Source organism: Drosophila kikkawai, chromosome 3R, assembly GCF_030179895.1.
Source record: "Drosophila kikkawai strain 14028-0561.14 chromosome 3R, DkikHiC1v2, whole genome shotgun sequence".
NCBI classification, from domain to species: Eukaryota; Metazoa; Arthropoda; class Insecta; order Diptera; family Drosophilidae; genus Drosophila; species Drosophila kikkawai.
This window is the reverse complement of record NC_091731.1, coordinates 36,531,807-36,544,153: the sequence shown is the minus strand read 5'-3', so window position 1 is coordinate 36,544,153 and position 12,347 is coordinate 36,531,807. Positions and strand designations below refer to the sequence as shown.

General features: G+C 49.1%; 3 protein-coding genes across 5 annotated transcripts; 2 read left to right on the top strand and 1 right to left on the bottom strand.

Annotated features, from left to right (window-relative positions):
* The first annotated feature begins 954 nt into the window (after positions 1 to 954).
* Positions 955 to 6,255, top strand: LOC108085580 (WD repeat-containing protein 20). Its single transcript, XM_017182242.2, has 4 exons — positions 955 to 2,121; positions 3,422 to 3,610; positions 3,665 to 5,593; positions 5,657 to 6,255. The coding sequence occupies exons 1-4, from the start codon at positions 1,546 to 1,548 to the stop codon at positions 5,717 to 5,719; spliced, it is 2,757 nt and encodes a 918-aa protein (XP_017037731.1). The 5' UTR covers positions 955 to 1,545; the 3' UTR covers positions 5,720 to 6,255.
* Positions 6,256 to 7,162: 907 nt separating this feature from the next.
* On the bottom strand, positions 7,163 to 9,101 carry Yif1 (Yip1d-interacting factor 1). 3 transcript variants are annotated; one of them, XM_017182245.3, is made up of 4 exons: positions 8,948 to 9,101; positions 8,030 to 8,592; positions 7,584 to 7,970; positions 7,163 to 7,517 (listed from the first exon to the last, which is right to left on the bottom strand). In XM_017182245.3, exons 1-4 carry the CDS (start codon positions 8,967 to 8,969, stop codon positions 7,284 to 7,286), a joined length of 1,206 nt encoding a protein of 401 aa, XP_017037734.1. In that variant the 5' UTR covers positions 8,970 to 9,101; the 3' UTR covers positions 7,163 to 7,283. The 3 variants fall into 3 exon arrangements, with proteins under 3 accessions (XP_017037734.1, XP_017037733.1, XP_017037732.1); XM_017182244.3 differs by having other exon boundaries at positions 8,936 to 9,093; XM_017182243.3 differs by having other exon boundaries at positions 8,921 to 9,082.
* A 34-nt stretch (positions 9,102 to 9,135) lies between these two features.
* LOC108085585 (uncharacterized) lies at positions 9,136 to 11,298 on the top strand. Its single transcript, XM_017182252.3, has 3 exons — positions 9,136 to 9,344; positions 9,401 to 10,408; positions 10,469 to 11,298. The coding sequence occupies exons 1-3, from the start codon at positions 9,278 to 9,280 to the stop codon at positions 10,498 to 10,500; spliced, it is 1,107 nt and encodes a 368-aa protein (XP_017037741.1). The 5' UTR covers positions 9,136 to 9,277; the 3' UTR covers positions 10,501 to 11,298.
* Positions 11,299 to 12,347: the final 1,049 nt, after the last annotated feature.

The following is a 12,347-nucleotide window of genomic DNA, read 5'->3' as shown; positions in this document are numbered from 1 at the left end:
TTCTCCATTTGTAAAAAAATAAACCTCTACTGCTCCCTCATAGTTATCGTCGATGTCGACCAGAAGGGTCAAAGTGCCATTCAATAATCGCTCTTTACCAAGAAGTCGAAACTTAAACAGCGCTAAGGTCTCTTCCTCTCCGGCGATATTTTTTACCGAATCCAATCGGACCTCTAGTTTGGATTGTCCAGGACACTGTCAATGTAAATCGTTAAGGATCGGTTATCCTTGAACAATTTTTTAACTCACCACGAAGACTGTGAACAGGAGCAGGGAAACCTTCAGCCACCGAGTATACATTTTTGTAAGTCAATCGCTTTAGTCGCTTGGCACTTTTATATAGAGTGTTGCATGTCCACGATCACTAATTAGCTGGGTTTATCTGATTTTGATCCGATCTAGAATAGTACTCGATGCGGGCGTGATTGAAACTTATGTAAGGTTTTTGGATACCTGGCTAGAGTTAACTACCTTATTTTTATACCTTTGCAGGGTATTCTAGATTTAATCCAAAGTTTGCAACACAATGGGGGAGTTATTTTCGACCCTATAGAGCTTATATTTTTGATCAGCCTTAAAAGTCGCGTTTTTCTAGGCATGTCCGTATGAAAAAAATTTAAAAATTTTTTAAATTTTCAAACATTTTGATTTCATAAACTTTTTAATTCAGTAAGCAGATTTGTAGACAATTTAAAAACTAGCACAGAAACTCTGTCAAAGAACTATTTAGATCATAAAGTATAATTTTAAAGTATACAATTTTAAATTAACGCGCGAAATGTTTCGCTTTCTTCGCATCTGGCAATGCTGGTTACTAGAGTGCTGCCATGTTTTTCGTTTCCTGAAATCTCGATAGGTGTTTTAGAGTATATCGATACCTTGTGGACCGGCGGACCCATCTCTAGGTCAGGTGCAGGATAGCGTGACCGTTTATGGTATATATTAACGGCCAGAACGCGGTCACACTGGTGCAGAAATTAGAAATAAATTAAGTAATTGTGCGGAATAAAAACGAGCGTGCGGCCGATGCGATAACCGCGACGCGACCCACCACACCCGCACACCGCCGATTCCGCGCCGACATGCAGCGCCGCAGCCGCCGATCACGCAAAACGCAGCAGCAGCAGCAGCACCAGAAGCAGAAACAACAATAGCAGCAGAGCCACACAAACCGCAGTGTAGTGACAGAATCAAATCTAATTATAACAAAAAGAAAGAAAAAGTGCAAGCCGAGCCGCACACACATGGGCACACACCCGCACTCGGACCCACACACGGACGGCGCTTAATTAGTGGCGAAAAACTAACGATTTTCGGGGCAGCGGCAGTGGCAGCGCAGTAGCTGCGCAGCGGCAGCGACGCGGCAGAGGCAGTGTCATCTGAATTTGGCCAAAATCCCAAAAGTAACGTTATTTCGAGCTCGATCACCTTTGGCAAGGATCCACACCAGCCCACATGGGCTGAGGACAGGTGGCGCAGCAGGTGCAGCAGCGGAGGAGCAGAGCAGCAGCCGCAGCAGCGGCGGCGGCGGAGGAGCTGGCAGCAATGGCCAACCAACTGGACGCCAATGTCAAGGACGACCTAAAGACGCAGTTCGTCACCCGCGAGGGCACCTACCGCCTGCTGACCCTCTCCGAGTACTCACGCCCCAACCGGGTGGGCTACAGCAGCAACCAGAGCTCGCCGCAGGTGCGCGTCTCCATGGTGACCCTGCCCAATCCCAGCAAGCTGGGGGCGGAAACGGGAGCGGGCTCGCCCACTGCAGGAGCGGCAGTGACAACCACAACGAATGGCGGCACAACCACGCCAGCAGCCTCGCCCACGGGAGGAGCAGGAGGAGCATCTGGAGCCACTGCTACTGGAGGAGCAGGCGTCGGAGGTGCATCAATAACGAATGGCGGCGCCGGCGGGGATAGTAGCTATAACCACACCAACAATACCAATGCTGGCAACAGCACAGTGGACGCCCGGTTGGGCGGCGGCATCTCCATGCACTCGATGATGAACGGCGGCGTTCTCGACCAGAATGGAGTGGCCACCAACCAGGTGATAGGAGGGGATCGCATCTGCTTCAATTTCGGTCGAGATCTCTACGTCTACTCCTTTCGTGGAGCCAAGAAGGTGAGATGTAACCTCAGAACATGACGTGGACAAGGTTGAGATAGAATAGGAGGAGGTTGAGCAGCGGGGCGGGCTTATCATCCGGAGAGGCAGAGAGATACAGAGGCAGAGATAAGCGGCCCTGCAATTGCATTCCAGGCGGATTGCACCAGCCAATTGGCACTCACTTGGATACCTTCCCATTTGCATTCAGAGTGTCCCCCAGCGGGCTTAATTTGTTCCACTTCGAGCGCTTGATGATCAATTCGCTTGTTTGGCGTTTTTTATGAATGTTTATTGCGCCCGAAGGCAGCCAGCCAGCCAGATTACTCTGCCATTCGGTTCGCACCTTGCGTAATCAGCTGGAAGATGCCCTAATCTCTGAAAAACGTGACCAATTAAGGCCAGCCGAAATCTCCAGGCTAGAGCATTTGCTGTTCGACTTGCTCATCGCCTTGTTGCCTTGTTTACCTTCCCTGCCCAGCAGCTGTTTCTAATTCTTTGGCATTCTTTTCAAGCAAACAGCTTGCAATTTTCTTTTCGTATTTATTTTAGCTGGCTTCTGTGTTGCCATCGTTATCCGCGTAAACTTGGCACAGAGCTCTGTCTGGCCTAGAGCATTTCCCACCTGATTCCGCCAACAAGCCGCTAATTTCCATGCCGCTTCCACATTTCCAGAATGTGTTAATTTCAGAGATTATTTCAGTAAACTTTTGTACAAAACTGGGGAACAATCAGACTCATTCCTGATTTTACTTTCACTTTCACTGAATTCGGGATTGATATTAGAACGGAATTAATATATTATTTTATTATTATATTGTATATATTAATATATATATAAATATTTATTTAAAGCGATTGTTAAGCTATCATAAATTAGTGTCCTTGATTTAATTTAAAAAAGTCTTTATGGTTTTATGAGATATCTTTTGAATTTATATCGAAACACTTAGAAATATATCGAAAAAGATCGATATAAATTCAAGGGACGATAACTAAGAGACCAATAACAAGGTTTCCAAATTAAAGAAAATGATTTTTAACGTATTGAAGTTGCAGCATCTCAAGAAATCGTTTGATCTTGACTTTCTTCTGGAAAAGGTACCTTTATTATCAATATTTTAGGTAGCAATTTTTATATTATTTTGAGCGGGCTTTTCCTCTCGATATACATTCCCTAGATTCCTCCTAGTCAGCCTTATCTGAACTTGACTTCCTCCCACTTAGAAATAGAACAAATATATTGTGCAAGACAGGGCGAAGGCCCAGATAAACCCAACCAGATGATATTGACGCTTGTTGACTCTCTTTTTTCCAGGGCACCGAGATGAGCAAGCCGATCGATAAGAAGTTCTACAAGGGCACCAATCCCAGCTGTCACGACTTCAATGCGAGCGCAGCCACGCCCACGGGCGCGCCCCTGCTGGTGGGCTTCACCACGGGGCAGATCCAGTTGGTCTCCCCGCAGGTCGGACCCCGGGAGGTGAGGAAGCTCTTCAACGAGGAGGTAAGTAGCACAAAAGTCACTTATTGGAACAGAATAACAAGGATTTTCCTGTAGCGCCTGATCGACAAGACCAAAGTGACCTGCCTGAAGTGGCTGCCCAACTCGCCACACCTGTTCCTCGCCGCCCACGCCTCAGGTCATTTGTACCTGTACAATGAGGAGCTGCCCTGCGCCGCCACGGCTCCCAGCTACCAGCCCTTCAAGCTGGGCGACGGCTACACGATACTCACCTGCAAGGCCAAGTCCACGAGGAACCCGCTCTACAAGTGGGTCTTCAGCACTGACAACTGCTGCGTGAACGAGTTCTGCTTCTCGCCCTGCGGCACCCACCTGGCCGTGGTCTCCCAGGACGGATTCCTGCGCGTCTTTCACTACGACACCATGGAGCTGCTGGGCATTGCGCGGTCCTACTTCGGCGGCTTCTTGTGCGTCTGTTGGTCGCCCGATGGCAAGTACATTGTGGTGGGCGGCGAGGATGACCTGGTCACCGTGTGGTCCCTGCAGGATCGTCGGGTTGTGGCCCGCGGACAGGGTCACCGCTCATGGATCTCGGTGGTGGCCTTTGACCCGTACACCACCTCCTATACAAACTGGGATGGAGGCGACTTCAGCGACGATGAGAATCAGATGAACGAGTATTCCAACTCGCGGGAGGCTCGCTTCTCCGGTGACTCGACGGCCAACGGTGGCTTCGACGGCTTCGATCGCAACTCGACGCCTGTGCATGCTGCTCGGAATCGACCCCACTCCGCCTCCTTTCGCTCGGATGCCTCGTCGGCGGACAAGCTGGCCATCAGCTATAGGCTGGGCTCCGTCAGCCAGGACACGCAGATCTGCTTGTGGGACATCACGGAAGATGTGCTGCGTCATCCGCTGGCGCTGAGGCAGCACGTGAACAGCGGCGATCGGGGCTACCTCAACGGTACAGGCGGCCTCGATGGAGAAGCGGAAGCAGACGGGGACGGCGTCAAGCTAATCCGACCAGTTGCCATGGGCCAGCCAAGTGGCCAGCAGGCGGATTCCGGTAGCTGCAGCCCCACAAGGGAAACGGCGGGTGGAGTGGCCGGAGGGGGAGGCGGAGGAGGGAACGGTGCCGGCGAGCACAGCAATAGCAGCTCTAGCAAGTTCTCCACCGCCAACTGCACGATGTCGTCGCAATCCTCCCCCGACGACTGCGATACGGAAGCGGCCACCCCAGCCTCAATGTCCTCGAATGCAGGAGCGTCGTCCTCCTCAACGAAGCTGAATAGTCGCCACCAGGGAACGGGAAACTCCATCAAGTTCCCCAACTGCATAAGCGCCACCAAGTCGGATAGCATCGAAGGCAGCGGGAGCGGCACTGCCCAGCGTGCCTCCCAGGCCACCTCGGGCTACAACAGCAAGACTTCCAACAGCTCGACCAAGTCCTCCTCCGGCTCGGGCAGCGGTTTCAGCGCCTTCAACAGCCTAACGCAGCGGCTATCGAACTTCAGTTTCCTGAGCAGCTCGGACAAGAAGGCGGGAGTCGAGGGCGGCAGCCACTCCACGGCGCACCGCCAGCACCGCAAGGCCATGAGCATGCTGAAGAGCTACAATCAGCATAACCACAGTAACCACAACCACAACAACCACAGCCAGAGCAATAACAGCAGCTCCTCCATTCTGGAAACGGGGGCGACCGCGGCCATCGGGAGTAGCTCGACGGCGCACAGCTTTGGTTCGCTGAAGCTCAGCCGTTCGTCGCACCACTCCTCGCTGGCCGCGGCCGCCCAGTCGTCCGGATCGGGAGCGGGATCGGGATCGGGCGTGAGTAGCTTTGATCCCATGCAGCTTATCGGAACGCCCGCCTGTCCGCGCTTCGACGAGTGCCCGCTGTTGGAGCCGCTGGTGTGCAAGAAGATAGCCCACGAAAGGCTGACGGCGTTGATATTTCGCGAGGACTGCTTTTTGACGGCGTGTCAGGATGGGTTTATCTACACCTGGGCGAGGCCGGGTCATGCCGCGGTAAGTTGAAATAACCTTTATTTATTTTTGTATAATTTACGTATTATTTTATATATTTTTTAGCACGCCACACAGCACTTGTCGCCTGGTCAGACGGCGGCGGCGCCCGGCAGTACGGTAATTTAGTTCAATAAAGTGGACTTGGTCAACTATCAGCGTAATCTTGTCAAGCAGCAGCGGGAGCAGCAGCAGAAGCAGTCGGTGATCTAGGTTAAAACTAGGCGATTGATTTTCGATAATTTATTGATAGGAGCAAGAGTTTTAAAGGTTTTTTATGTTGCGTATTTTGTATTCCAAATGTAGCCTAAATGAGTTTATGAACCACAAACACTTACACACACACACACACACCCGTAATATATATATATGAATATATATACAATATAGCTATGTACAACATAACTACGATAATATCTATACGCAGCAGCATCAGGCAACAGAACAAAACGTATATGTTTAGCTCTAAATTATTAGTTGTAAATGTATTATTTTTTTAGTACGTGGAATTTGTTGAAAACAAAGCAAAGCATGTTTATAACTATTTACTAAGCGCTAGCCTACACTCTACACATAATAAAAAATAAAGCAAAAGAACGAAGGAGCCACACGGCATTAGCGAGCTGAAAATAAAACAGAATCAAACGATCGTTTGGAGGATCTAAGCTAGCGATTTTTCACACTGTGCTATGTACTGAGTTGCAGTCGAGAGGCCCCCCAACTAACCAACGACGAACTATCTAAACTATGTAAAACTCACGAAACTAACCTAAAGTAGGAGCTGTTATCATTACTATTACTACGGATTCGTATGCCTTTTATTTTTTGATGCAACCGAACAAATTAGACTAAATGCAGAGACAGGAAACGGAAACGAAATCTGAAACCCGTAAACACCAAAAACAAACATTTCATACACAACAGGCAACCCCCTTTTGGAGCTGTCAAAGCTTTGATGGTGGTATCCCAAGTATCGCGGGTTAGGATCTACATTGTATGGTTTGAAAATTGTTGTTGGTATCATGTCTTGTTTTAAATATTTCCTACTAAAATATTGTTAAGATTGAAGACAAGCCACACTGAAAAAACAAAGTAAATTACAGACTGTAACTTGCTTTTTAATATATATATTTTTTTTTTACTTTTAAATTTTCAAACAAATTTTCAAATACTCTTTAGTTTTCACCTGTTTTTTTATGATGAATATCCCTTAATTTCAAAAGGTTTTATAAGTTGATATGATCGCGATAGTATTCAGCTTTGTTTAAAGTATTTTCTTTAGTTTTCAAATCTTGTATATCCTGAATTTCATAAATTATAAGTTGATCCTGTCGGTGGTACCACTATCCTTGCTTTGACAATTCAAACTCCGCACACAAATATTTTATAACGAACAAGAACGAAAACTAGCGGCAATTTGCGGATAAGTTAACAAAAGAGCAGAGCAAACAACCAACAAGAACACGTTACCGTAAAAAGAGACTAAACTTTCAATAAAATTATATAAAAAATTAAAAGAAAATCAAACTTTCGAGCGAAATGAAGTGTCAATGGAAAACGGCAGAGGCTGGGTCGCTTTCATAGCTCATATTTATTTATAAAATGTGTGTTTGTTGCTAACAAAAATAGGTTTCTCTTGCGCGAATCTCACCAAACCAAGGAGAGGATTTCACAAGCTGGAAATGAGTCGCCATTAGAAGGTCTTGGGCACCTCCAGCACCTCTGCCTTCGTGAAATACAAGTGCTTGGAGAGCAGAAAGGCAAACAGTGCCTGCCCCGCCACCACCATGAACAGGAAGTACAGCTTGCGCTTCTTCCCGCCGCTGTAGTCCAGCTGCTGGGGATTCCCATAAGGATCGTAGTTAATGGCGCCGCTTGGAGCAGCCGGAGAGTTGTCCTGGATCAGCTTTGTCCGCAGAGTGCGCAGCTAAAAAATAAAAAAAGAGGTAAGTTCCAGTATTCCAGAGGAATACAATTCCCAGCCTGCGCTCACCAGAAAGAAGCCAAAGGAGAAGCTGGTGTAGGCCAACGCTATATAGTAACCCGACTTGAAGAACAGGGTGCTGACCATCAGGCAGAACACAATGCACACGTACTTGTAGCCCGTGAAGGCCAGCAGGTCCAGCGTCTTGAGACTCGTCTTCACATTCATTACGTACAGGGCTATGGAGTAGATGACCAGCTCAAAGATGCTGTAGGCCATGGCGCTGGACGCCTGGATGCCCAACTGCTCCGGTGAGAAGCGCTGCTGCATGCCCAGCAGCAGGCCGGCCACGATCACGTACGTGATGTAGCCCATGGTGGGCAGATAGAGATCCGGAGCATTGACATCGTAGCGTGGCTGAACCGGATGCTCTTGGTCGTACCTCAAGGACCAGTCCTGCAGGCGAGATTTCAGGATTTGGTCAGTACTTCAGGCCATTAAAATTCAGGACCCACCTTGTGGATGTAGGGGAAAAAGAGCAGCCGCAGCTTACGACCCACATAGGCGTTGTCCACGGCGAAGTAGTACTTCAGCTTGGCCACCGGCACCCACTTCTCGAACTGGTTCTCCACCAGCTGCTTGCCTTGGTCCGCCAGCCGCTGGCCATACTGCATGGCCATGTCCTGCACGATGGGTTGCTGGAACATGGCAAACTGTGGGTACTGGCCAGCGGGCAGGGGACCAGCACCTGACTGAGGAGCGCCCATCCCGTAACCGGGTTGAGCCGGCCCCGCCTGCTGTGTGGGCGGTGGCGCATATCCGAAGCCCGTCTGCTGTGGCTGCTGCTGTGGTGCCTGCTGCATCTGCTGCGGCTGCTGGGCGGGATTCAGGTTGAAGCCGTAGCTGTTGGCCTGCGCTGGAGCCGGTGCTCCGTACATCGCATTGGGATCGAGCATTGGAGGGTTGGAGGGCGGGGCCATGAAAGGGGAACCGACGCTGCCCATCATGGGAGCCGAGGGACCCATGGCATTCATATCGCTGACACGCTTCGTGGGTCGCGGGCGACCGGCAGCTTGTGCTATTTTGGGTAAGAGCAACTGGCGGTTAGTGGCGGAACAGGTGGAAAGGGGGGCAAAGCGGGGGAACACAGGCAAATCAAGCTACACACGCAGCACAGAACAGAAACACGCTGGGGGCGAGCACAGAAATGAGGAAGGGGCACGGCAACGGCAGGCACGGGAACTGAAACGCAACGCAACAGAAGGAAACGTGAACGTGGCCAGCTGCGGGCGCCCACCGGCTCCAATCCGGTCCGGTCGGCGGGCGTGCGGTCGGAGGAGCCGCATCCGGAGTGGCGGCGGAGCGCTCGACTGGCGGTATACTTGCTTGCGTAGCCTGATCCTTACAGTTCTCCCACTTACGGTTCCGCATACCCGCGTTCGGATTGTAGTTCATGCTGCTCCACTGGCTGTCGGGGGCTCCAATTGGGTGGCTTATCGTATAAGTGAATTATATTCAAAATTTTGGTTTTTACACATCACCACATAGGACCAGTGGGACCGGAGTATTCAAATAATACCATCATTCTCGCAAATATACCAGTTGGCGCTGCCAACCCTTTTTCCGGTCTCTAGGCCCTTAAGACTACATAGTCTGGCAACTCTGCGCTCAGATTCGATAGGTTCGATAGGTTTTTTTCGGTTTTGAGCGCATTTCGTGACGACAGCAACAACAAAAACAAGAAATCAAATAAATGTAATTAAATGGATGGAATTATCAAACGGCGTTCGCTGACGCTCAGTACGCGCCTGCTGCAGAAGCGTCACAGTGGTAAGTGTTGGCTCCATATGTGGCGGACTGCCCAGTAATCGGGAATTTTCCTCCAGCCTCGCCCCAGAGCTGCGGGCGCCCAGGAAGCGGAGGCGGACAAGATGTGAGCTGCTCCACGGAGACACCCGGCTCTCCCACCTCTGCGGTCAGCATTGCAGACGATGTGGAGGGCACACCGCCGCACAAGCGGCATCCCAGCCTGGACGACAGCGTGGACTTCTCGCCGCGCCTGGATGTCAGCCTGTCGCCGCACTGCCTCTTCTCGCAGACGCTGGCCATCGAGAGCCCCGAGGTGGGCTGGCGCTGGAACCGCAGCAGCAACGCCACCACGGACAGCGGCTTCGACTCGGCGGAGCTGAGTGTGCGGGACCGCCGCCGCCAGATCACATTCAAGGGCTGCGAGGACCGACGCAGCCAGATGGACAACAGCCAGTGGCGGGCGCAACAGATGCGGGCCCGGGATCTGCTCAAAGAGCGCTGTGACAAGCTGCATCGTCAGCTGGACCAGGTGGTGGTGTCGGAGGAGGTGCCCACGCCTGCTCCTGTGGCTGCCCGAACCAGATCGGCCAGCAAGAGACCTTCACCGGAGCCTGCGCCGGCCCCTCAAGCACCTGATCCCATGGCTGACTTCCTCAATGACTCGGAGACGGATATGTTCCTGATGGAGGCCTCGCAGCAGCTAGAGTCCCAGCTGGTGGCGCAGGAACCACCGAAGCCAGTGGGCACCACACCGACCAGTCACCACAAGGCCAAGCGGCCATCGTTCTACATGAAGTTTCTGGAGGACGAGAGCGAGAGCGAGGACTGGCTGAGTGCTTTGGAGGAGGCAGTGCAGCAGGCCACCATGCCGGCAAAGAAGTCGCGAAACTCGCTGCAGCGCTACAAGTCGATGCCAACGACCGGGGATACGTCCAGCGGAATCTCCACACTAACCAATGTGATGGCCGGCAGTGGACCGGCTACCTGTACAAGTGCCTCCTCCGCTTCCGGATCTGCGCTGGTCAATACACCGCGCATCAAGCGGCATGCCAGCTCCCACGCCCTGTCCCCGGCCACGTCGCACGGTGAGTCTTGACAAAAGTTTATTCTAGGAGAGTTTATCTGTAATTTGTTGCCTCTTTCAGCTCGTGGCAAACTCTTTGGCAGCCGGAAATGAAAGGCTAGGACACGACACGGCTAGGAGACCAGAGCCAGCTTCCCCGAATGTGATGAGAGCGTGGATAGGTGTTAAGTATTTTGGTTTTGTTCCCATTTTTTTCAGTTTCATTGCTTGTTTTCCTTGACCGCTCGCTAGAAAGGCGTGCACGCTAATTGATTCATGCAGCTGCCAAGCGTCTTTGTAAATGTAAATTTAAGGCTAATTAAAAATTAATTGTAATTTAAACCGGGTCCCTCAATTGCCGCCTAGAATGTCTGCTTTGTCTGTTGCTTGTTCGGCGCATGCGACCCGCCATATGCTCGGCATTATCGGGCCGGGGATGCGCCGCCCACCACCTGCACAGGTGGCTGCCACTGGCCACTGACGGAGCCAGTCTGTGTGTAGTGCCCCCCCTCGGCTAAGCTTTCATTCACCGATGATAGGGTGTTCATTGAGTGCGAGAGCGTTTTAAATTAATTGAAATGTTGGCAGTGGATTTTCAGTTTTATCCCCCCTTTTAGTGGCCCTAAAAAGGTCAGATCGAATTTAGCACGGCTTTATTTTGCTTGGGAAGTGACATTGTAACTTCAAAGTTCATAGGATTACATTATTTTTATATTTCTCTGGGATTGACTTGCATTTCTCGAAGATAATTTAGGTTTAAGCCAAGTATTGTTATTTTTTAATTACCTAAAAATCGGTTAAATATTTAAGAAAATTGTTATTAAGAATGAAGTAAAAGAATAAGAGACTAATTAATATTCAAACTATTTCTTAAGAACGGAAAATAAATGGAAATGGAAATAAGTACAAAAATATCCTAAACTCGCACAAAAAATATTTAACTAACTAGAAACGCTTAGCAAATTAAATTTAATGATTTTTTTACTTTGTTATGGTATTTTGAGACTTTGATTTGGCAGAAAAATGATCGTTTAAAAATATAAATATTTATTTATTTAAAGAATTAAAATATTTTAGGTCTTCTTGAAGGATATTTATTGGTTTATTTAGTAAAGCAGTCATTTCCGACTCTATAAACCATATATATTCTTGATCAGCACAAACAAGCGAGTCTTTCTAGCCATGTCCAGATCAAAAGCATTTTTTTCAAATTTTTTCAAAACTTTATAAGGGGTTACATCGTTAAAATTCTCAAAAATGGCCAAAAATTTAGATTTCTTAAAATTTAAAATTAAGTATGCAGATTTGTTATCCTATTAAAAACTATCATTGAAAAGCTTTCCGAATCGAAATGACTAGTTTTTTGGCCAAGTTATGATGGATTTTTGATTAAGTGATGATCCTAAGGCCAACTTATTGCTTCCCCAAGTTAGTTTCCTTTCTTGTTTGAAGCTTAATTTTAATATTTATGGTTCAAAATTTAAAACCAATTTAAAGTTTTCCAACATTTATTGTAGTGTTTATTTGCCCTTAGTCAATTTCCCGAAAAGTTCATAAATTCAAGTTGAAAATGTGTTGGCTTATCCGGCAAGGGGATTTCCCAGGGCAGAGAAGGAATTTATGGCAAATGAAATCAAAATATGAGAATTCCCATCCGCACTTAAACGCCGCCGCTCCGTTAAAACAATCAAGAGAATTGATGCCAACCGAAAAGCCGGCGAAAGTTGTCTTGGCTTCGGGGCTGCAGTTTAAAGGCTTGCTGCTGCTTGGGCTTGGGCTCTGGGCTCTGGGCTTTATGAACCTATTTGGGCTAAGGTCAAAGTTGAAGCCCTTTTGCAGCCATTACGCGTAAGAGGCAATTGCTTTCATGTTTATGGATAGTCGACGACGTCTTCGTCGTCGTCCCTACGCGACCTGCAATGAGGAGCAGGCGAGGCGACAAGCTGCCATATGTTGATGGA